The sequence below is a fragment of the Trichoderma evansii genome (assembly GCF_050947405.1).
Source record: "Trichoderma evansii strain SZMC 28006 chromosome Unknown GGI43scaffold_12, whole genome shotgun sequence".
Classification (NCBI taxonomy): Eukaryota; Fungi; Ascomycota; class Sordariomycetes; order Hypocreales; family Hypocreaceae; genus Trichoderma; species Trichoderma evansii.
The window spans coordinates 476,583-496,840 of record NW_028145194.1 but is presented as its reverse complement, the minus strand read 5'-3'; the positions used below and the strand labels follow the sequence as shown (position 1 = coordinate 496,840).

General features: G+C 48.5%; 7 protein-coding genes across 7 annotated transcripts; 5 read left to right on the top strand and 2 right to left on the bottom strand.

The window, feature by feature from the left end:
* The first annotated feature begins 414 nt into the window (after positions 1 to 414).
* On the top strand, positions 415 to 788 carry GGI43DRAFT_71657 (uncharacterized protein). Its single transcript, XM_083210200.1, has one exon. It carries the CDS (start codon positions 510 to 512, stop codon positions 726 to 728), a length of 219 nt encoding a protein of 72 aa, XP_083059849.1. The 5' UTR covers positions 415 to 509; the 3' UTR covers positions 729 to 788.
* A 759-nt stretch (positions 789 to 1,547) lies between these two features.
* Positions 1,548 to 4,100, bottom strand: GGI43DRAFT_384567 (uncharacterized protein; the record flags this gene model as incomplete). The annotated part of the gene is made up of 3 exons (XM_083203539.1): positions 1,548 to 1,804; positions 2,922 to 3,285; positions 3,972 to 4,100. The coding sequence occupies 3 exons, from the start codon at positions 4,098 to 4,100 to the stop codon at positions 1,548 to 1,550; spliced, it is 750 nt and encodes a 249-aa protein (XP_083059848.1).
* A 2,190-nt stretch (positions 4,101 to 6,290) lies between these two features.
* GGI43DRAFT_407211 (S-adenosyl-L-methionine-dependent methyltransferase) lies at positions 6,291 to 8,462 on the bottom strand. The gene is made up of 3 exons (XM_083206214.1): positions 7,890 to 8,462; positions 6,944 to 7,687; positions 6,291 to 6,875 (listed from the first exon to the last, which is right to left on the bottom strand). The coding sequence occupies exons 1-3, from the start codon at positions 8,025 to 8,027 to the stop codon at positions 6,636 to 6,638; spliced, it is 1,122 nt and encodes a 373-aa protein (XP_083059847.1). The 5' UTR covers positions 8,028 to 8,462; the 3' UTR covers positions 6,291 to 6,635.
* Positions 8,463 to 9,981: 1,519 nt separating this feature from the next.
* GGI43DRAFT_71632 (uncharacterized protein) lies at positions 9,982 to 12,600 on the top strand. Its single transcript, XM_083210199.1, has 3 exons — positions 9,982 to 11,266; positions 11,336 to 12,053; positions 12,142 to 12,600. Exons 1-3 carry the CDS (start codon positions 10,098 to 10,100, stop codon positions 12,412 to 12,414), a joined length of 2,160 nt encoding a protein of 719 aa, XP_083059846.1. The 5' UTR covers positions 9,982 to 10,097; the 3' UTR covers positions 12,415 to 12,600.
* Positions 12,601 to 13,176: 576 nt separating this feature from the next.
* On the top strand, positions 13,177 to 15,635 carry GGI43DRAFT_407206 (sugar transporter domain-containing protein). The gene is made up of 9 exons (XM_083206213.1): positions 13,177 to 13,399; positions 13,492 to 13,817; positions 13,898 to 13,938; positions 14,009 to 14,448; positions 14,512 to 14,691; positions 14,760 to 15,038; positions 15,112 to 15,124; positions 15,182 to 15,210; positions 15,275 to 15,635. Exons 2-9 carry the CDS (start codon positions 13,605 to 13,607, stop codon positions 15,535 to 15,537), a joined length of 1,458 nt encoding a protein of 485 aa, XP_083059845.1. The 5' UTR covers positions 13,177 to 13,399; positions 13,492 to 13,604; the 3' UTR covers positions 15,538 to 15,635.
* Positions 15,636 to 16,029: 394 nt separating this feature from the next.
* GGI43DRAFT_71489 (putative serine dehydratase domain-containing protein) lies at positions 16,030 to 17,934 on the top strand. Its single transcript, XM_083210195.1, has 3 exons — positions 16,030 to 16,408; positions 16,464 to 16,598; positions 16,677 to 17,934. The coding sequence occupies exons 1-3, from the start codon at positions 16,214 to 16,216 to the stop codon at positions 17,799 to 17,801; spliced, it is 1,455 nt and encodes a 484-aa protein (XP_083059844.1). The 5' UTR covers positions 16,030 to 16,213; the 3' UTR covers positions 17,802 to 17,934.
* A 1,199-nt stretch (positions 17,935 to 19,133) lies between these two features.
* Positions 19,134 to 20,132, top strand: GGI43DRAFT_423399 (dihydrodipicolinate synthase family protein; the record flags this gene model as incomplete). Its single annotated transcript, XM_083208237.1, has 1 exon — positions 19,134 to 20,132. The coding sequence occupies one exon, from the start codon at positions 19,134 to 19,136 to the stop codon at positions 20,130 to 20,132; it is 999 nt and encodes a 332-aa protein (XP_083059843.1).
* Positions 20,133 to 20,258: the final 126 nt, after the last annotated feature.

Genomic DNA, 20,258 nt, shown 5'->3' with positions numbered 1-20,258 from the left:
GCTCGGACTAGTTTGAGCCTGTCGAGATAACGCAAAGCTGCTGAGTGGCTAGAGACGGTGCTGGCATGCTAGCCGCCGACCATGGGAAAAGCAAAAATCAAGGCAGGATGTGACAGAGATACGACGGAAGTCTAGAGATAAGGCTACCATTTTGGTGTGGTGTGGTCATCTATAATCTGTACTTCATGCGGGCCGGTACTTATCGCACAGCACAAGCGTCGTCTCACACCCGCCCACAGCCGCAACCTCGAGATGGGCAACGCTGGTACAACGGCCCTCTTTTTTCCTCTGATTGCTGCTCTCCTCGCCATATGATTCATTCATCTTTATGATTCAGAACAACTCTAATCTCTCTCGTGCCTGTCATCATCTTGAATCTCCGTTATGCAGGAGGTGAAATCTCACGCGGAAAAACATGGCTGGTACATGGACTACACTCGTATACACCCGTATTACTCAGTAACTCTGTCCAAGCTTAACAGAAAGGGAACGTGGCACGGCTAAAGTCAATGGCTACCGCCCTATCTCGTACTATGTTCTTGGTAGCATTGGATTGGCCTATTTCAACCGGGTGGCACAAACAGGCAGCCCGACACTGCAAGATCACAAAGCATAAAAATGAAGTGGTCGGGGCTTCCGGCCACCGCTCTCTCACAAAAGAGAATATGAGAGAAAAAGGCTTGCGTAACTTTTGTCATCAAGGTACCTCGCCGTACACGGCATGGTGAGCGTGTACTTGTGCGCTCCCAGGTCCGGTCTCCGATGGATGGTGGTTGTACAAGCTGGCAGTACTCGTTACACTTTGTGTGGTACAAGGTGTGGTACAGGCCCAGGTAGCTGTACGAAAGCTACTCGCGGTACTGTAATCTGCCTTGTTCTATATTTATATATCGAAATAGCATGTATCCGCAGGCTATGACATGGGGGCTATGTGCATATGTACATACATACATTCGCACAAACGCTGTTAGCGGCATAAGGCAATGAAAATGACCCATCTCATTCCACATCCACAGCCCCAGTAATCAGTAAATGGACAAGTCTGCAAGAGAGGGTAAACAGCAGGTATGATGGCTTAGCACACCATACTCAGAGCAGCTTCAGCGTGGTGGCATTAGCTGTGTGCTGGCGGCTACAATATGCACCATCGTCACCCGTCAAAGCAAGGCAAAGTGGCGATACATATGACGCGATGACCAGCCTCCAGCACAGGACGCTCATGACTAACGTGGGATCTGCTGGGATCACGTCCCGACCCACCATCCTCCTGGCCCCTGGAGCCTCCCAGACAAGGGGTGGGATAGACAGGGGCGTGGGAGTTTGCAGGTGTTGAGTGTGTGTGTGTGGGTGGGCTCCTTTTTTTTTTCTCTGGAGCCATGTCATGGAACCGATGGAGCCCACGTCTATCATCCCATCAGAACGAGATATAAAGGAAGCCAGGCTTTCGCCATCAGTTGCTTTCTCTTTTTCTCTTCTTCTTTATCAACCCAACTTGCAATCTTCAGATTCAACTACATTCGTTAATCCCACTCCAACAACCTTCACCTTCAAACCAAACCACAAAACCCCAAACTCCCAAAACCATCAAAATGCGTGCTGCCGCTTTCGTCGCTATCTTCGCTGCCACCGCCATGGCCCAGACCGGCGGTCACGCTTCTCCCACCAACGGCACCAACGTCACCAGCACTGGCAAGCCCACCTCTGCTCCCACCAACGGCGCCGCCTCCCTGAGCCAGAACGTCCTCCTCGGTGTCGGCGCTGCTGCCGTCCTCGCTGCCGCCCTCTAAGCGACCAGCAACTTCAACTATTTTTCCATACTAATGGTTTCCGACGCCTCGAGGACCTAAAAGGCGTGTTGTGAACTTTCGGGACCGGGAGGAAAGAGAACCAAAATGAGGGAAACGATGGAGAAGATGCGAAAAAGACATTGAAGTCGCCGGCACTACAGCTTTTCTAAAGCATTCACTTTTTTACGACCACCTTACCAATGGGCGGAAGAGAGCCGCATTAGAAGAGAGACATTCTACCCTTTTGTTTTTTCTTCCCTCTCCGGAGCCGGCGAGCCCGGGGCCGCAACATTTCGGGTCCTCCGCCAACTTTAATTTATATACCACGGCTGGCTCGGGGGAAGGAAATATTAAGGCGCGGCAAAAAACCTTTCTTTGTTTTTTTAGACCATTTTTCTTTTCAACTTTTATAATCTTTTTGCTATTTCTCGACTTTTGCATAAAGTGCGGCTACAATACCCATCTATAGATGTGTGTGTTTGCTTGCCCCGGGAAAGATGGCGTTTTCTCTACATTTTTGGAATTGGAAATAATTGTGTGTTTTTTACTTATTGTGATGCGCCGGGCAGATGTGATACGAAATATTTCTTCATTTTCTGACTTCGGACTTTTTTTTATTGGAAGGAGAGTGCGAGAGGTGGTTTTCGCAATGTTTTCTTTGGATAGCCGGATACAGATAATAGTAATTAATGCAAAAGGCAATTCCCTAGAAAAAACAAACTTTTTTGACTTTTCCGTGTGCGCCCAAAATGCCCAGAAAAAAATGACAGTAATCGTGACACCGACACCGTATTTCTCCTAGTGTGATATGTGATGGGCTTCGAAAAGACGTGATTGTTCAATACCACTGGAATGAATGGGGGCAACCTAACCAGCTATTGGAAAGCTAGGGGGGGTGTGTGCGAGGTGAGATGATAACAATCCCTGCCATTATTGAAAAAAGCTGTCTAGAACATAAAAAAGTGTTTAATGAAACAATTTTAAGCTGGATTCAACGTTACCGCCTTGATACGAGGTATCCATTTTCGCTATCATAGCTTTGCGTGTATTATTCATTTAGTCTTTTTTTTTTTTTTTTGCCCTTCCAACTTTTGGTTTACCGCTTATAATATCTCGCCGCCATTATCCTTGTACACTCGACGAACCTGTCAAAATCGCGCACCAGTCTCGGAAAGTCCTGGATAAGCTCCAGAGTCCGGGCCTTGAGCTCTGCGGCCTTGGGGTCCGTCTCAGGCTCAGGCGCAGCGGCCGGATCCACGGCATCGTCAGAAGCAGCAGTAGCTGCAATAGGCGAGTCTTTGACATCGCTGCTAGCCGCCACATCTGCTCTATTTGCTCTGTCGCCCTCGCTGGTGCCGCGGGAGCCGACGTCAACGATGCTGTCGTCACTTCCAGAACCAGTAGCAGTGCTTTTTCCTTTGTGGCTTTTGTACCAGTGTGCATTCATGGCCGATAGGCGAAGCTGGAATTCATCCCAGTCGACTTTGCGTAACGTCTCCTGATTGCCCGGAGGGGAAACGCCGGAACAGTTTAACACCACATCAGCCTCTTTTATTTTACATTTGATCTAAATTCCGCTGACAGAAGGAAGGGAGACGAGAGAAGGGAAAATAACATTACGAGATACGGAGTACGCGTGTGAACAAAGTATCGCTTGATACATGTAGGTACCCGGCAGGGCAGTTGAAAACTGAGTCATCATAAAAGACCACCCCAGTAAACATGCAATGAGCACAGAAAAACTCGTAATCGACGAGCAGCTATGCTGTTCATCACATGTTAAAAACAAACAAACAGACAGCCAGCCACTTTCTGTGGTTCATGCATTGATCTTCTCTCGTCGCCGGGGTGAACAGTGGAATGATCATCACATCAGTCTTGGCCATCCCGTCGTCCCGTTCAGCCCGGATGCGGCAGAGCCATAAACTCTCTCGCCAGAGCCCAAAAATGCAAAATGCGTCAGGCGCACGTGTTTGGTTTGTTCTGGCCGGGCTTACTCGGTGGAGCAGGTAGCCGCACACCTGATGGGAAAAAAACAATATTATGGAGAACGGGCGTTTTTATGGTTATGATGAAGGGGACGAGTAAAAGAGACGGGGAGAGGCGGATGAAAATGGGGCGAGGCGGTAGTGCCAAAAGCAAGAATGAGAGTAAAAAATACTCGTAAATGAGGTCATAACATACCTTGGCCAAGGAACCGTAGCGCATCATGAAGAGCATGCTGTCATCTGCGTAGCCGGGGACGTTGAGCATGGCGCTGGTGATCTCCGAAGCTCGCTGAGAAGCTCCGGTGTTGCTGCCGGGAAAGCTCATCTTCGCCGATTTCCCTATTCCCTTTGCTTGCCTCGTGGTGTCTTTCCTCAGCTGAATTGGGAAAAAAGATATTTATAGCGCATCTGCTTTGGTTAAGGCGGGGCGTGTGCATTGTTGAGTGTGTGAGTATCGGCGTCAAGGAGGGATGAATGAGTGTGATGTAATTTTGGTAGGACAGACAGCTGGCCCAAAACGGAATGCCTCTTATCGAGGGAGGAATGGAATGGCCGCTAGGTACATGTAGTCTCGACTATCAGCCGCATGAGCCTCGCTGAGGCGCTCTGGCAGGTCGGTGACAGGAGGAAAAGAGCGAGGTGGGCAGCCCTAATTGATGACTTGGCTTTGCATTTAGAGTATGGCTATGGCTAGTTTGCCCGGCAGTAGCTCTTATGCACGCATCTCAGCTGGCACAGCCTTGTGACGCCACGTGGGGCGGTGCTTTTTGACGTCTAAGTGCTGCTGCTGGAGATGTCTCAAAATAGCCACCAGCTTCTAATCATTATCCAAGCTGCCCGTTTGGTCGAATTGAGCAGAGAGGAGACAAAGTTTCCTATAAGGGAATACGGAACGCAAAGATAACCTGGCCGAGCCCAACTGCTGCCTGCCTAGAAGTCAGCATTCTATAAGGCTGCCTTGCGCTGACAGCTAATGCGAAGCTGCAGATGGTCTCTTCTCTGCAGCTTCTTATTGGATAGAGATGCACCAATGAAGATGGAGTGTACTTTTTCCTAATCTCGCATATTGCAGCGACCTACCTAATCTCCTTAGAGGCGGCTCTTACAATTTCTAGTAGGAGAGATGGGAGGCAGGCATATTCTCGTTTTGTGTATAAACGTCTATATCAATTGTTACATGATTTGCAGACGTAATCTTTTACTATTGGAGGTGGCTGTATCGTGTTGGCAAAGGGTAATCATATAAAGGCTCAAGCGCAGATTGATATTTCCGTGAATCTGTGGCAGACATTTCTGATTAGAATACATGTAAACTTGGGTCTGGCTCTATCTCGTATTGAGAGTATAGCTGAGACAGTAGAAAAGATTATTGGTCCAGGTTTGTGAGGAGCTGTTAGGTGTCTGACTTTGGCTTCACAGCATTTTTAACCCTCCCCAAGCTCAGAAATAAAGAACACAGAAAATGAGTACCTAGAGGGAAAGAAATGCTGTATATGGTGTCCCCGATGCAAGCCGCTGAGACTCATTTGGTATGAGCCTTTCACAGCATTTTTAATACTCTCCAAGCTGTTAAGTTTTGCGGAATATGTACATGTACCTTACTTATTATAGTTTAACCATATTTGTTGATAAGATAGATAAAGACACAGACTTGTAAGAGAACTAAAATTACTGTGAAGCTGAAAGATACTTGATCATGCGAGCTCTGAGTGGGGTTCGTTGCTGAGGACATGAAAGAGGCCTCAGCGAGGATAAAAAATGCTCTGAACAGAATTCATCACCCTATCAACTCATCGAACATCTGTGGACCGACACCCTGACTCAATACACATACCTCTTGGTGGTCATTAAGCTCGCTACATGTATGTAAAATTGGTCGACTATATACTTCTTATGTTGCAATATAGAATATATTTTGTTCATTCTCTTTGCGTAGAGTAGTCCTTCTATATCAAGAAATTAAACACATTTTCAAGCACATACGACCATAGGTAATGGAAAATACGGGGTCCCGTCTGCTCCCCCATAGTCAAGCCATTAACCGGCAGATTAGTAGTCAGGTGGGTGACCACTGGCGAACACCGGCTGTTGTATGTTTTTTCTTTTTGCTCTTTTTTTTGCTCTTTTTTTTGCAGCTCTATTTCTACTATTCACACCGATCTGGTGAACATTTTGTGGCCAAAAGCTACCTACCTACTCTCCTCTATGGCGGTTCCTGCATGTTACTAGTAGAAGAGAAAGTAAATATGCATATTCTAGTTATGTGTGTAAATATTGATCTGTCTGTATCTGTTCTGTTGAGACTGGATTTATGCATACTAAAGTCTCTGGGGGGGGTTAAAATTGCTGTGAAAATCTGTCTTGGCGGATTGTACCGAGATATTTTCAGTATCTGGCTCTGATTATTAGACTTACAATATGCATGTAACTTAGGCCTCGTATGAGATTAAAAAGTGTCGTGAAGCTACATGTAACGTAATGGTGCCGGCACCCTGGAATCTCAGTAGAAAAATGGCTCGATTATAGCTTTTTATTGTAATATGGAATACTTTTGTGTTCTAGAGTATATAAAAAATGCTATGACATGTACGCAAGGAATGCAACTCAGTTTCACCGCCATGTCACTTGAATGATGAATTCAAGATTTGTAGCGTCATAAAACTGCAATATTCTCAAAAGTATTCCTCAGTGGTACGAAGTTTCAAATGGCAAATGACATCAAGTAAATTCATTATCCGTATACGCTAGCAGTAATAATGACAAGCCTCTCATCTCACACCCTTCGTCTCACATCATGCCTCATCAAATAAAGCCTACTTCAAAGTAGCTTTATCGACAATTCCGCCATATCTACATCCTCCTAAGGATTGAGAGGTTTCCTCCCAATAAGAAACCTGTAGCTGGTAATGAGCCGGAGGTCTCGATTTCGAAGCTCGTTCTTGACGCCCTCCATGAGAACACTGGCTTGGTCTCTGGAATAGTTCAATACGCGAGTGAACAGAGCTGGTGTGTGTGAGTCTACAGACATTTGCATATGGGTAATCTCGAGTCTGCCCAGCTCTTTTAGTGTAGGATCCTTGGCCCATGGTCCAATCGGTATCTTTCCATAGAGGTTAATGGTTAGTATCCAAGCTTCTTTTATCCAAGAGGAAGTGAGTATTTACGTACCCTGTATATCCTCTCCTCAACACCTTCGAACCCGGCATCTATCATCCACTGCTTATGATACTGCGCAATATTAATTTGCTTGCCGTACAGCTTACTGGCAGCCTCCAGTTTATCGAGCCATTCCATGGTACACGGAGCACGGTCACAGCTATCATCGTCGCTGAATATCCACGCGTCGTACTCCTGGATCTCTACCCATCCACCCGGGTTGAGGTGCTCCATGACCTGGCTGTAGAGTCGCGGCCAGTTGCCGGATGAGCCGCAGAGGGCTCGCCCATGTATGTAGTCGAATTTCTCGTCTTCTCGGAATGTCCACTGGTCTTCGTAGTCGTCTACATGGAAATGGCAGTTGCTCGGCACCCATTCGGGCTGGATTGGCGATAGGTCGATACCATAGACAGATGAGTTTGGAATCTCGTCCGCCATGTCAATAGCCCAAATGCCTGTGCCGGTACCCAAGTCGAGAATGCGCAGCCCATCTTCACTCTCGGGCGACGCCAGCGGTGCCGTGAAGAGGCGGCCGCCTAATAACATACGCCATATGTGATGCTGAAGATCTAAACGTCCTTGCTCCTCCTGATCGTTGGGTAGCACGTACTGGCCCTTTCTGTAAGCGTGATAGCGACGGCCGTTTTCGTATTGATAATTGGAGTTGGATGAGGCGATAGAGTTAGCATACATAGAGCCTTGGTCAGAGCCATAGGTTGAGTCGAAATCTTCCGGATCGTCCTTGTATGCCTCAGTCTGTTCCGGACAATTTGTAAGTGATTGATTGTATCATGATGCTCTATACATGGCGTATTCTCTGTTCATTCTGTCTTTTCTTTCCAGTGTCTCTTATTTTCCCCGCGGGTTCCATAGTAATGGGATTTCATGTGGCATCATTCACACATTGGGAAAAACACGCACTCGATTGAGGGAGGGCTGTGGGTGATTTGCGACTCACATCGACTTGAACAGGAACTGGATTCTGTGCATCGCCAGCCACGGGGCCTGCTAGCGGAGATGCTACACCAGCAGATCGAGATGGAGATTGGTGTGGAGAACCGGACGGAGACACTCCATTGTTTATGGGAGGCGCCATACTAGGGGTCTGTCGTAGGAATATGGTATGACAAGGGAATTTGCTTTTCTCGGCGGCGCTTCTTTGGCGGCAGCGAGATGAAGCCCGTAACTATGTTGTTTCGAAGATCGGCAATGCTGGAGGGAACAGGCGGGCGCACAGCTTCCAGTACTTTTCCCTCCTTCTGTTGCTCCTTAGTTGGAGCTGAGCGTCCCGCATTTTCGGAGCATCCTAGCGGCCGAGGGACGGCAGTTCTGGAGGCACGAATCACGGAGCAGAGGTGGACAGACGAGCGGGGAGGTGGCTTAACAGACTCTACGATGAGCGGTTCGGGCTCGGGAGGACTAAGACACAAGAGAACTAGCAGGAACAGACAGCTCTGTGGGATAAGAAGGTTATTATTACCCCGAATGGAGCACAAGGATTGGCACGGCGAGTGTATGAGTGTGATCTGATATTGATGAGGCATGATACATGTAGCTACGTGTAAGCATGGGGTCAGTGGTGTGGGAGCAGATGCCCTCGCAGAAGTGCCGTTACGACCTTGCATACATGAGCTAGTCTTTTACATAAGGCTTGGTGTAACCCTCTCTTCATTTTTGATTGATTCGAGCCGCATCCGCATGCCATCATGGTGCTGGCTCTACGAATACATACCGAAGCGACTGCCATCAGGTACGATGCGGCCGGGCGTTTCTATCCAGCTTTCTAGCTTCTCATCCTCGGTCGCAATCCGCTCTCACGCCATGCCAAGGACTCGCTACTCGTAGGATTACTCTAATCTCAACTCACTGCAACCAACTAGGTTAAGTCGGAATTATGGCTCGCCGCGGAGGAGAGCTTCCGAGGCTCTGATAGGCTGGCGAAGCTCTTCCATTCATCTCGAAGTATCCACTCAACTCTTCAACCCCCTGACCCTGCAGAATCAAAATCATGCTGCACGTGGTTTAAGCCGTCTAATCCGCTGCTTGTTCGTAGTCGCATATACGGGACTGGCCCTTGTAAGAAGCCGAGCTTGAATGAAGACCAACAGCATTTAATATTGCAATACTACATGTACCATCTACACTGCGTCTGCACGCAGTCATGTTGGCCCCTAATTCGGCTTCTTGTGATGAGTAATTGAGACGTAAGCAAATGTTCTGCTGCTGATTGTCTCGATTCCGTCTCTACTGTTGAACTATAGTCCCTTCTTTGACCGTAGACGTCACCAAGACTACTTCGCGTTATAATTTTAGTATTTAATGTTATATTGGCGCCTTTTCGTTAAAGGGGCAATAGGAGATGGAGAGAGATTTTCATTGCAATCCCATATCACGGCGAACTTACATGAATTCACTACGTCTCTCTGCTGCCATTCTCCTGCCCGGCTTGCACGTCAAACCAGGGTTTGAATTTTTCTGCAGCGTATCTTAAGTTTCACATTAATTCTTCCCAGTTCTGCTGTCCTGTGCCCTGTGGGGACGAGAAATTTCCAGATTAAGCGATTCCAGTTTTTTTTCTTTGGCGGATTGCTATTTGTATAATACCTTCTTGTTGAATCAAAGGATGATTTTTTCCCTCTCGCTTGTCTACGTGTCATATCTTACACTCAACAGTCACAATGGGTTCCAAGGGAGGGAAGCTTATAGCATTAACAGAGTCCGGAGCATACATGTAACCCCAGCCGAAGATGCTGGTTATGCATTCACATCGCTTAGTTTGGTGGATAACTCCAGCGCTGGAAATAGAGAAACTCAAGACCTCCTAGATTATTATTCGCTGCGAATTGAAAATGAACAAAGAGAGATACGTGAATCCCATTTTCTCTTGATTCCACCATTTTGAGCCTGAGACCTTTTACTCACGTACATTCATGTAATTCAAGACTCCCAGCCAATCGCAGCCATCTTATCACTTTATAAATTTGTGCTGAGTAAGCCAGCACGATAAGATACGCGCAACCACATTTTCATTTGGGCGTATCGCTCATCAACTTCAATCTCCCAACTCGAATTTCTTTTGCGAGCACGGCACAGCGCACTGCTTTTTGTCGCACCATTTTGATTTGCGCTATTATTGCTCTGAAATTGCGTGGCACTAAAGCTCATCATGGTGCGAAACAAGCCGCAGCGGCGGAATGATGACCGCGGACGGAATGGCTACGGTGACGATAGAAATCACCATAGCTTCCGACGCTCACCACCGCGCTTCACTCCATCCCGCGATAGGTCCTATCGCGACTCTGATAACTGGCGACCTGGCGACGGTCGGAGGCCAGACTCGAATTCACGACCGTACAACGATGATCGCCGTGGAGGGGGCGCCGATTCATACCGGCCGCATGTCCCTCAGGGTGACTTCACTTTCCGCATGGACAAGCCCGCTGGCATCTCCAATTATGTGCCCAACGGCCAGCCGCCACACAGGCGCCCTCCGCGAAGAGATGGACGCGGAGGTGGTCCTCGTAGGCCCGGCAGGCCTCGCTGGCAGCCACCTCCCCACCCCTCTGAACGAGCCTTGATATCTGGCGTCACCACAGGCCTCCCCGAAGAGAGTGTGCATACTGGTGAAGGCTCAAAGTTTCGCGATCTAGACGAGCTGTCGGATGACGACGAGCTTGATATGGATATATCATCGCGATCATCAGTGTCTGATACCGAGGAGCCCTCCAAGAAGAGAGTGCGCACAGCCGTGACTGATGAGTCTGCTAATGCGGCTCCCAAGTGGTCCAATCCAGACCCTTATACGGCGCTGCCGTGCCCAGACGAGGCTACACGCAAGAAGCGGGATGTTGTCAAACTCATTCGCAAAGCCAGATTGGAGGATAACGCAAACAAGCCACTGGTATCCGCAGAAGCTGAAGATTTCCTCTCATTCGATCTTAGTGACGAGGAAGGTGACGACGAAAGTGATATCAAAGTTATCAAAGCCTCAGAGCTACCGCCGCCACCACCGCCGCCGAGTGAATTACCACCCCCACCACCTCCTCCGCCAACTTCTGTAAACTATAATAACAACAACATTGAACCTTTGGGCAGAGGCATCCATTCTCTACCAAACAAGCCAGCTGCACCGCAAGACAGATCAGATCCTCTCGGTTCTCGCAAGCGCACTCACGACGACGAGATTATCCAACCACCAAATTATAAACAGTTTAAAAAACCCAATATGAGACCCTCAAAAGGAACTCTGGTGCCAGATTGGGCGCCGAAATCGAATGAAGAGCCTTGCCCATGGGTATCTGTCGACCACTCTGCAACAACCAATATGGCTGTTCGGTAAGCTTAATCTATCTAGTCTTCAGCCAAACTTTCAGGATATGTCATGTGCTAACTACTCCTGACTAGACTGCACAAAGAAGTCATGGACTTTTATGAATTCGTCAAGCCATGTGACTTTGAGCAGACGATTCGCAACAATCTGGTTGAAAATATGAAAAAGGCCATGAGGAGGGACGACAGAAACTTTGCCAATGCCCAGCTTTTCCCATTTGGTTCATTTATGTCTGGGCTATATCTTCCAACGGCTGATATGGATTTGGTCGTTTGCTCTGCCAGCTTCATGCGAGGCGGCCCACCTACCTACCTGAGCGCCAAAAGCTGGCTGTATAAGTTCCGAAAGTTTTTGGTCGCTCAACGAATTGCAGAGCAAGAATCGATCGAGGTTATTGCCCACGCTCGAATCCCGCTGGTGAAATTCATTGATAGGGTTACTGGACTGAGAGTTGATGTGTCGTTTGAAAACCTTGGCGGAGTCAAGGCTATCGACACCTTTTTGCGTTGGAAGAGGGAATATCCGGCAATGCCTATCCTTGTCACTGTGATTAAGCATTTTCTTTTGATGAGAGGCTTGAACGAACCTGTCAACGGAGGCCTGGGAGGATTTTCAGTTATTTGTTTGGTCGTCAGCATGCTTCAGCTCATGCCACAGGTCCAGAGCCGCAGCCTTGTCCCAGAGCACCATCTCGGGGAGATGCTCCTTGAATTTTTCGAGCTATACGGACGGAACTTTGACTATGAAGTAAATGCTATTTCGCTTACTAGCCCTATTGGATATATCCGCAAGGTAAGCGTTTTCTAAATCGCGGAAGACAGTCTCTGAAAATGGTTCGCGATCTTTTTCTCTCATTTGATATGCTGACACCCTACTCTAGAGCCAAGTATCAAGCTTTACATACAAGAAAACGGACCGCCTCTCAATCATTGATCCCAACAACCCTGCTAATGACATCTCTGGCTCTTCATCAAATACAGAAGGCGTTTTGTCTCGCTTCTATGATGCTTATCTTACGTTACAAGAGCGTATGCAACAAGTTGGTAACGATCCTAATTGCGGTGGCATTCTTGATGTGCTCTTCAAGGGTGATTATTCCTCTTTCAGGATGCAGCGGACCTACCTCCAGCATATCCATGAAAAGCGTGCCTGATCACGCTCTGGCCGAAGGGATACATGTCATTTTATGGCTATTAATGGAGCATTGGCGTTTACGGATAACTATGACTACGAATAGTTGCTTTTGGGCGGAATGGAGGCTTATAAAATGGATTTTTTTTTTTTTTTGCGGCGCATGGGAAGAAGGATTCACCCTTTTCTTCTTCTTTACTGTCCTATTTTGTACATTTACTTGTCAAGTCCTTGATTACTTCTGATGTGCGGATTCATAGGGACTGGCTTTTCTTAACTTTTCTTGATTTAGGAAATTGTTGGTGGCTGCCAACCAATGGATTGATCAGGGCTTGCGACAATTTGAACCTACCTGTTTCCTACGCTTTCTATCGACTCGATCGACCGTTATTACTACTGACAGGGCTGTACAGTGATATGAAGAGATGATGGAAGATGTTGACTGCTGACTATAGTGCATAGAGAGATACTCAGCCCTAGCGACGGAGATGTTGGGAATAGAGGCTTATTCCTGGTAACTTTTGTCGGTGGTGGCTGGGATTGGAGTTCACGGTGACTCTGGTCACCATTTTTCTCACTGCAGGCTCTGCTTTATGCGAGACTGTGGAGAGGGAAAGTCCCAAGTTTAAAGAATATAGTTCTCTGTCTTGAATGGCTTGGAAGCTACGGAAGAATTCTGCTAGCAGAGTAAACAAACTTCCAAGGTTGCTGAGCAACAATAGCTGTACCTGGTTGCTCTTCCTCCGCTGTGTGATTCGGGGCTGCCCAAAGCGCGATGAGCTTAGCGAGAGAGTTTTTGCAAGAAAATATCTGATTATTGGTTTCTCATTCTTAGCATCATCTGCTTAATTTCTCAATACACTTTTGTTTGGTGCTGTACAGCGTACTCGGGCTGTCATTTTACTATCTCTTTAGCTTTTTTTTTTTTTTCTCGGTAGACAATATGCCGCCATTCCATATGTATCAAGTGAAAAGGCTTTCCAGCATATGCTGCATTGTCGCCATCGGTAAGTTCTTATCACAGCTGGATCTGGACAGAGGAAAAAAAGCTTTGTTCTCTTGCTCCCCAAGGAATATTTCTGAATGAGACAACATCTAGGCGGCGCCCTCATCGGCTCCGACATCTCGTCCATGCCCGGCATCCTGGGTATTGAAGTCTACTAGGGGCGATTTGGCTTCCCTGAGCCGTTTGTGAAGATAATCATCACTGCAATGATGCCCATCGGCTCAATAGTTGGCGCGCTCTGGTCTTGGTACTTGGTCAAGACTATGGCACCAAGATGGGCGTTGGCATATGTGTGCTTCATATGGACCTTTGGATGTGTCCTTCAGGTCGCATTGCCATTCAACTCGATGTTGTACATTGCGAGATTTATTGCTGGAGTAGGGGCCGGGGCTATCAGTGCTATCGTGCCTGTGTATCTGGTATGTCTACTCTTGCTCTTCTGTTGGCGAAATCTGAATGATGCCGCGTAAATGGCTACAGCGTCACTAAGTTGAAATAGGCTGAAATTGCGCCATGGAAGATTCGGGGACGAATCATTGGGTACGTAGGTTTCATTGTCCACGATTATGAGAACAAGCATATTTGAGTAATGTCTGACCTGCATTAACAGTATCTATCAATTGGGTATCGCTTGGGGCATCAGCGCACAATATCTCATTCAATACGCCGCGGTGAGACTCTCCCGTAGTAACAAAGATTATTCTGATCGGGAGGATTTTGCTCTTCGATTGTCATTTGGCATGCAACTGGTCCCTGGGATCGTGCTTCTCTCATGCCTCGTTCTCCTCCCCGAGAGCCCGCGTTTATATGCCATTTATGGCCTCTGGGGGTCCGCCATCGGCATGATAGCAGATATCCACGCAAAAGGGGATTTGAGCCATCCCGAGGTCCTGGCGCAGTATCGAGAAATAGACGAGGAAATTCGCATTGAGCGTGAAAGAGGCAGTCCCTCGTTCCGAATGTTGCTACGAAAGCCTCTGGTGAAGAGACTTATCCTGGGAATGAGTATCCAAGCATGGAGTCAGCTGTGTGGCGTAAACCTCATGATGTGTTTGTCTGCCATACGCCTTTGAGACCTATGCTTGTTGCTAACAACTACTTCTACAAACATAGACCATGTTCTATATATTTTGGCAGGAAGTGGAGCCGCTTCGCCGTTTGTGATGGCTACAATTCAGTACCTCCTCAACTATATCTGTACTGTGCCAGCCATATACTTGGTGGACAAAGTAGGCCGAAGACGAGCGCTGCTGGCTGGTTCTTTTGTGATGATGATATGTCTCTTCGTCACCGGTGATTATTGCTCTTTATCTCTTGTCATATTTACCTGGAGATTCATACGAGGGCTAACTTCTTGGAAGGAGTTCTCCAGCATGATTACGGCCAGCCCAACGTGGGAGAATCAACAAAGGCCCCTGCATATCTCTCCTGGATCATCGACAGAAATCAACGCGTTATAAGCGCTATACTATCCCTTTCTTGCATCTTTGTCGCCGCGTTTGCCATGACATGGGGACCGATATCGTGGATATACCCAGCAGAGATATTTCCGACTGAAATTCGTCCCAGGGCCGTTGCGTTGTGCACGGCAGCGCGTTGGTGTTGCCATGTGACCGTGGCTTTGTCTGTACCGCATCTGTGTAAGTGGAAAATACACCCTCTAAATGCTCTCTCTTGATAGGCGAAGCTCGGCTGACCTGGTGCTATTTACAGTATGGGCTATCAAGTAGGAGACTCTTTTTGCGATTTGGTATGATAACCACTGACATGGATGCTCCGCCAGCTACAACGCGTATTTTCTCTTTGGCATTTGTACGTTCTATGTGTAGCAATTTGACGCCTGCTGTGATTACCAACTGATCGATTTTGTTTATAGTCAACGGGTTTGCGCTATTGCACATTTATTATGCCGCCTACGAGACCAAAGGATATACACTGGAGGAAATGCACGAAGTCTTTGACTCGAAGCTGCCCCCATGGGAATTTCGTCCAGAAGAAAGTAGGGTAGAAGCGCTGGCATCACGTATTCGACAACAGCAACGAGAGCTGCAACGAGCCAATGGAAGGAACAGGACCGGGACAGAGGCCATTGCCGCTGAAGAAGAGACATGGCCATTCAGAAGGAGGCCATCATCGTAGTCTTGATAAACTGCTAGACATAGAATAGGACTTGGGGACTCTTGGTAGTCCGTTGCTTAGTCAATGGGCTTGCTTTTTTATGGCAGGGGCTGAAACGGTAGAGATTATAACATTAACATGAAATATTGGTACTTTAATGCACAAGCTTGGCCATTTGGAGACTGGCTAGATAAATTGCGTCTTGGGCTTTGTCTGGGTCGTACGGAAGAGGCCGAGGCCATAACTGTCCCCCAAATTGTATAAATCACCATTGCCATTTGCCATTCATTCGATCTCGTGTTCTGACCCCCACCGACCAGTAGTGGCATATTTCTCCTCTAGCTCTAGTGATGAAGAGCCACCTCCGCTGTGGGGGAACCAAATCGCAGCCATAGATTGGACTACAAGTCAGACTGTGGAACGTTAGAATGAGGGGCAAATATGGATGAGGGGTAGAGGCTATTGTGAGATACCTAGATGTAGGAAGCTAGAAGAAAACAATTTATCTTGGATCAGCCGAATCGCAGTTATCCGATGTCGCAATAAGCTCCAAGACGATTTCTCGTATCTATATTCTTCTCCAAGCATCTATCTGATAGCGAGTGAGTGAATTGACGGAGCGAGCAATTGGAACCAAGAAGACAACCAAAGGCATATTTCAAACTCCAATTCTTTGCGGAGAGGCTTCAAAAAGACAATGTCTTCGCTCATCTTCTTTCCCACCTCGCCCAAGGAGGCGCTGGTTAAGGAGTTTGTGGGCAAGTCCATTGCCGATGTGCCCACGCCGGCGGCAGTGATAAACGTTGCGGCGGCGAGGCGCAATTGCGAGCGGATGCTGGAGGCTGCAAAGAAGCTTGATTTGGGATGGAGGGCGCATGTGAAGACGCACAAGGTGAGAAGCTCATGGAGATCTTTGAGAATTAGAGCGCTAATTGCTACTTTGTTAGACTGTTGAGTTGACGAGGCTTCAAGTTGGAGAGGATCTGTCGAGACCGGCGAATTTGATCGTTTCGACATTGTCGGAGGCAGAGTTTGTTTTGCCTTTGTTGGAGGAGTATAAGAAGAAGGGAAGACAGGTAAACGTACGTATAAGACAAATTGGAAGAAGAAGATGAATGGGGTTTATTCTTTGGTTATGGGACTAACGAACTGGATGATAGTTTGTCTACGGCCTGCCCATTAATAAGGGATCCGTACCTCGATTGGCAGAAATTGTCAAGATTCTTGGCGAGGGCAGCATCTCAATTCTCCTGGACGATCCTGCACAGCTGGAGGCTGCTGCAGAGCTGAAGAAGCAGTCTGGCGTTGCGCCGCTGGCACACATCAAGATTGACATGGGAGGACGCCGAGCTGGTGTTATCGAGAGCAGCGAGCGGTTTGTGGAGGTTACCAATGCGGCATTGGAAGCACACAAGGCTGGGTCATTGATTCTGTCTGGATTGTATTCACATGCTGGACACTCTTATGGAGGAGATACCCGTGTGGCGGCCATCAAGATGCTCCATGCTGAGATTGATGCCATGCTGAGTGCCGCGGACAGAATCGCTAAGAAAGCAAAGGAGTTGGGCATTCAGATCCCCACGCTGGTGGTGTCTGCGGGAGCTTCTCCTACGGCACTGTCTGTGCAGAATCTACTTAGTGGACAAGACGAGGTTCAGGATAGCGAGACGGGCACGCCAGAGCTGAAGGCCGCAGTAACAGAACTTTCAGACCTCTTCAAGACGGTCAAGAGCAAGGGACACGCAGTTGAGATTCACGCAGGAGTCTACCCGACTCTCGATCTCCAGCAGCTCGCCGCACACAGTCTTACTTCATCAACGCTATCATGGCGCGACATTGCCCTCACCGTCGTAGCCGAAGTGCACAGCGTGTATCCCGGCCGCGGCGAGAACGGCACTCCCGAGGCCCTCATCGGCGCGGGCGGTCTGGCGCTGGGCCGCGAGTTCTGCAAAGCCTACGACGGCATGGCGATGGTGACGCCGTGGGGGCGCAAGGGCGTAGAACTGCCGACCTGCGATGTGGAAGACCACGAGGGCTGGACGGTGGGCAGATTCTCGCAGGAGCACGGCATCTTGACATGGGCTGCGGGCAAAGGAAGACGCGAGAAGAAGAAGGCGCTGGGACAGCCAGGGGATGTGGTGGAGGCGGGACAAAAGGTGAGGCTGTGGCCGAATCATGCTTGCATCACGAGCAGTCACTTTGGGTGGTATTTTGTGGTGGATGAAGATAAAGCAGGTCATGAGGATGAGATTGTGGATATTTGGATCAAGGCTAGGGGGTGGTAAGACGGGCATGGGATTTTGGGTAGCATAGCATGGACTGAGACACGGTTTGATTGAGTTACGGAGTATTACATACATGTATATGCGAAATAGATTTGGATATAAAAAGTTGTCACAATTATTCTCCGATGTAGCGAGATTCAATACTGTCGAGAAGACGATCATATCACTTTGACATTGCTCATCATTCATCTTCTACACTATTTGATTGATGAATAGTAGACGAGCTCTCCGACAAGGCCGTATCAACGCCGAGCAGCAGCAGCAACTCCAGGCAACATCGAAGACCCCCACCGATGAAGCAAGGGGAGGAGAGAACCGCGGCTCCTCTCGGGAGACCCTGGGAAATGCAGAGCCAATAGATTCCAATAGCACGGTTATATACTTCGTATATGCCGGCAATTGTAAAGTTGACACGTTTTTAACAAGATTAAAGCACTGCCTCTCGGAAAAATACAAAAGTGTCAAGCTGCTTAAGCCTCTGCAAACTGCTGCAAGGTCCCGAAAGACGACAAACGGGTTGGCAACGTGTTAGTAGTTAGTGCTGGGGGTCTTGAGTCAAACTTGGATTAGAACCGGTGGAGCCAAAAGATGGGGAGAAAGAAGGTCGGAATTCCCCCACATCTTGCTTGTTCTTTTATCCCCCCAAAAAGACGGGGAATCTGTAAATGTGGCGCCGAGTCAGAAACTCTACTGAGAGCGGCGTCCCCTTGCTGCCAGCGGGAAAAAAAGAGTTATGTAAGTTGAGCTAGTTGGAATGTGGGATAAAGGAGTTGTTCGGGAGCCAAATATGGAGAATTCCTACTCCAATTCAGTCCCCAAGATCAGCTGCTCTCTCTCCTGTGATTTGCTTTCTTCTTGCTTTATGGAGAGCGTGGGGGTACCGGCTTTTCTCTAGGGGTTTCTGTGTCCTTTTTGGCCGATGCCATGGGAGCACAGCATGGCAAATGCTACTGCTAGTAGGATCAGTGTTACTGCTATTGAAATTATGCTTCGGCAAATAATAACGTAGCATGGGGATGGAATACCACGGACATCGGAGCTGGCCATGGAGCTGCTAACGTAGGTACCGCAATATCATGTGCCAACGGGGCCCGACTTTCCTCTTTCCTTTTCTTTCTTCTTATTTCCCTGTTTGTTATCTTTGTAGTCTTTTTCTTCTTCTGTTGATTTGTCTGTGTGAAGCATTCTGTTGAACTTGAGGCTTGAGAACGAACGAACCTTCTTCTCTTATCTTTACCCATCCACATATCTCTTCCATAGCCCCTTGCTATTCTTACCATCCCAACACGGATAAGAGAATCACGGCCGTTTACATACCATTAAATAAACACCATGTCTCCTTCTGCGGATTCTTCTGCCGCGGCGGCCCAAGTTGGTGATCGTCCCACACGACCTCTCATCCGAGGAATCTACGTGCCTACTGTAGCCTTTTTCGACAGCGAGACAGATGAGCTGGACATCAAGACCGTATCACGGCACGCCGTCCGCCTCGCCAAGGCTGGTGTGTCTGGTCTTGCCGTCCAGGGATCCAACGGTGAAGCAGTCCACCTGGCTCAGGATGAGCGCAACACCATCACGCGGACCACCCGAGCTGCCCTCGACGCTGCTGGCTTCACTTCTATGCCCCTGATTGTCGGCTGCGGCGCCCAGTCCATTATTGAGGCCGTGAAGCTGTGCCGAGACGCAGCGGCCAATGGCGGCGACTACGCACTGGTTCTGCCTCCCAGCTACTACGCAGGTCTGTTCGACAGCTCCACGGTCGAGAGCTACTTTGTCGGCGTGGCTGATGCCTCTCCCGTCCCCATCATCATCTACAACTACCCCGGCGCCACGCCCGGCATCGACATCAACTCAGACACTCTGATCCGTCTGAGCCGCCACGCCAACATTGTGGGCTGCAAGTTTACCTGCGGCAACACTGGCAAGCTGGGCCGCGTGGCTGCTGCGGTGAAGGCTTCAGGCGAAAACTTCCAGTGCTTCGCTGGCAGCTCCGACTTCTTGCTGGCGTCAATGGCCAACGGCGCTGCTGGTGTTATCGGCGGCCTGGCCAATGTTTCTCCCCGAGCCAACGTGCGACTGTTCAAGCTGGCTGAGGCTGGCGCCGAGAAGGCGGCTGAGGCTTCGGCGCTTCAGGCTGTTCTGGCGGCAGGCGACTGGGTTGCGATCCAGACTGGTGTTGTTGGCGTCAAGGCTGCGCTGCAGGCCTACTTTGGATATGGAGGATTTGCCCGACGGCCGCTGCCGAGACCGGATGATGTCAAGACCAAGGGCATTGCGGACGGCATGAAGGAGATGATGGATGTGGAAAATGCGCTGCCTGATGCTGCGTAAATAATAAATGAAAGAGATAGAATGAGGGGCTTTGAATATTGATGACGACTTGCTGCATTTGGAATATATCACGAGGCGTATATATATTTATGGGATACACGAAATTTACTGCATTTTTATACTATT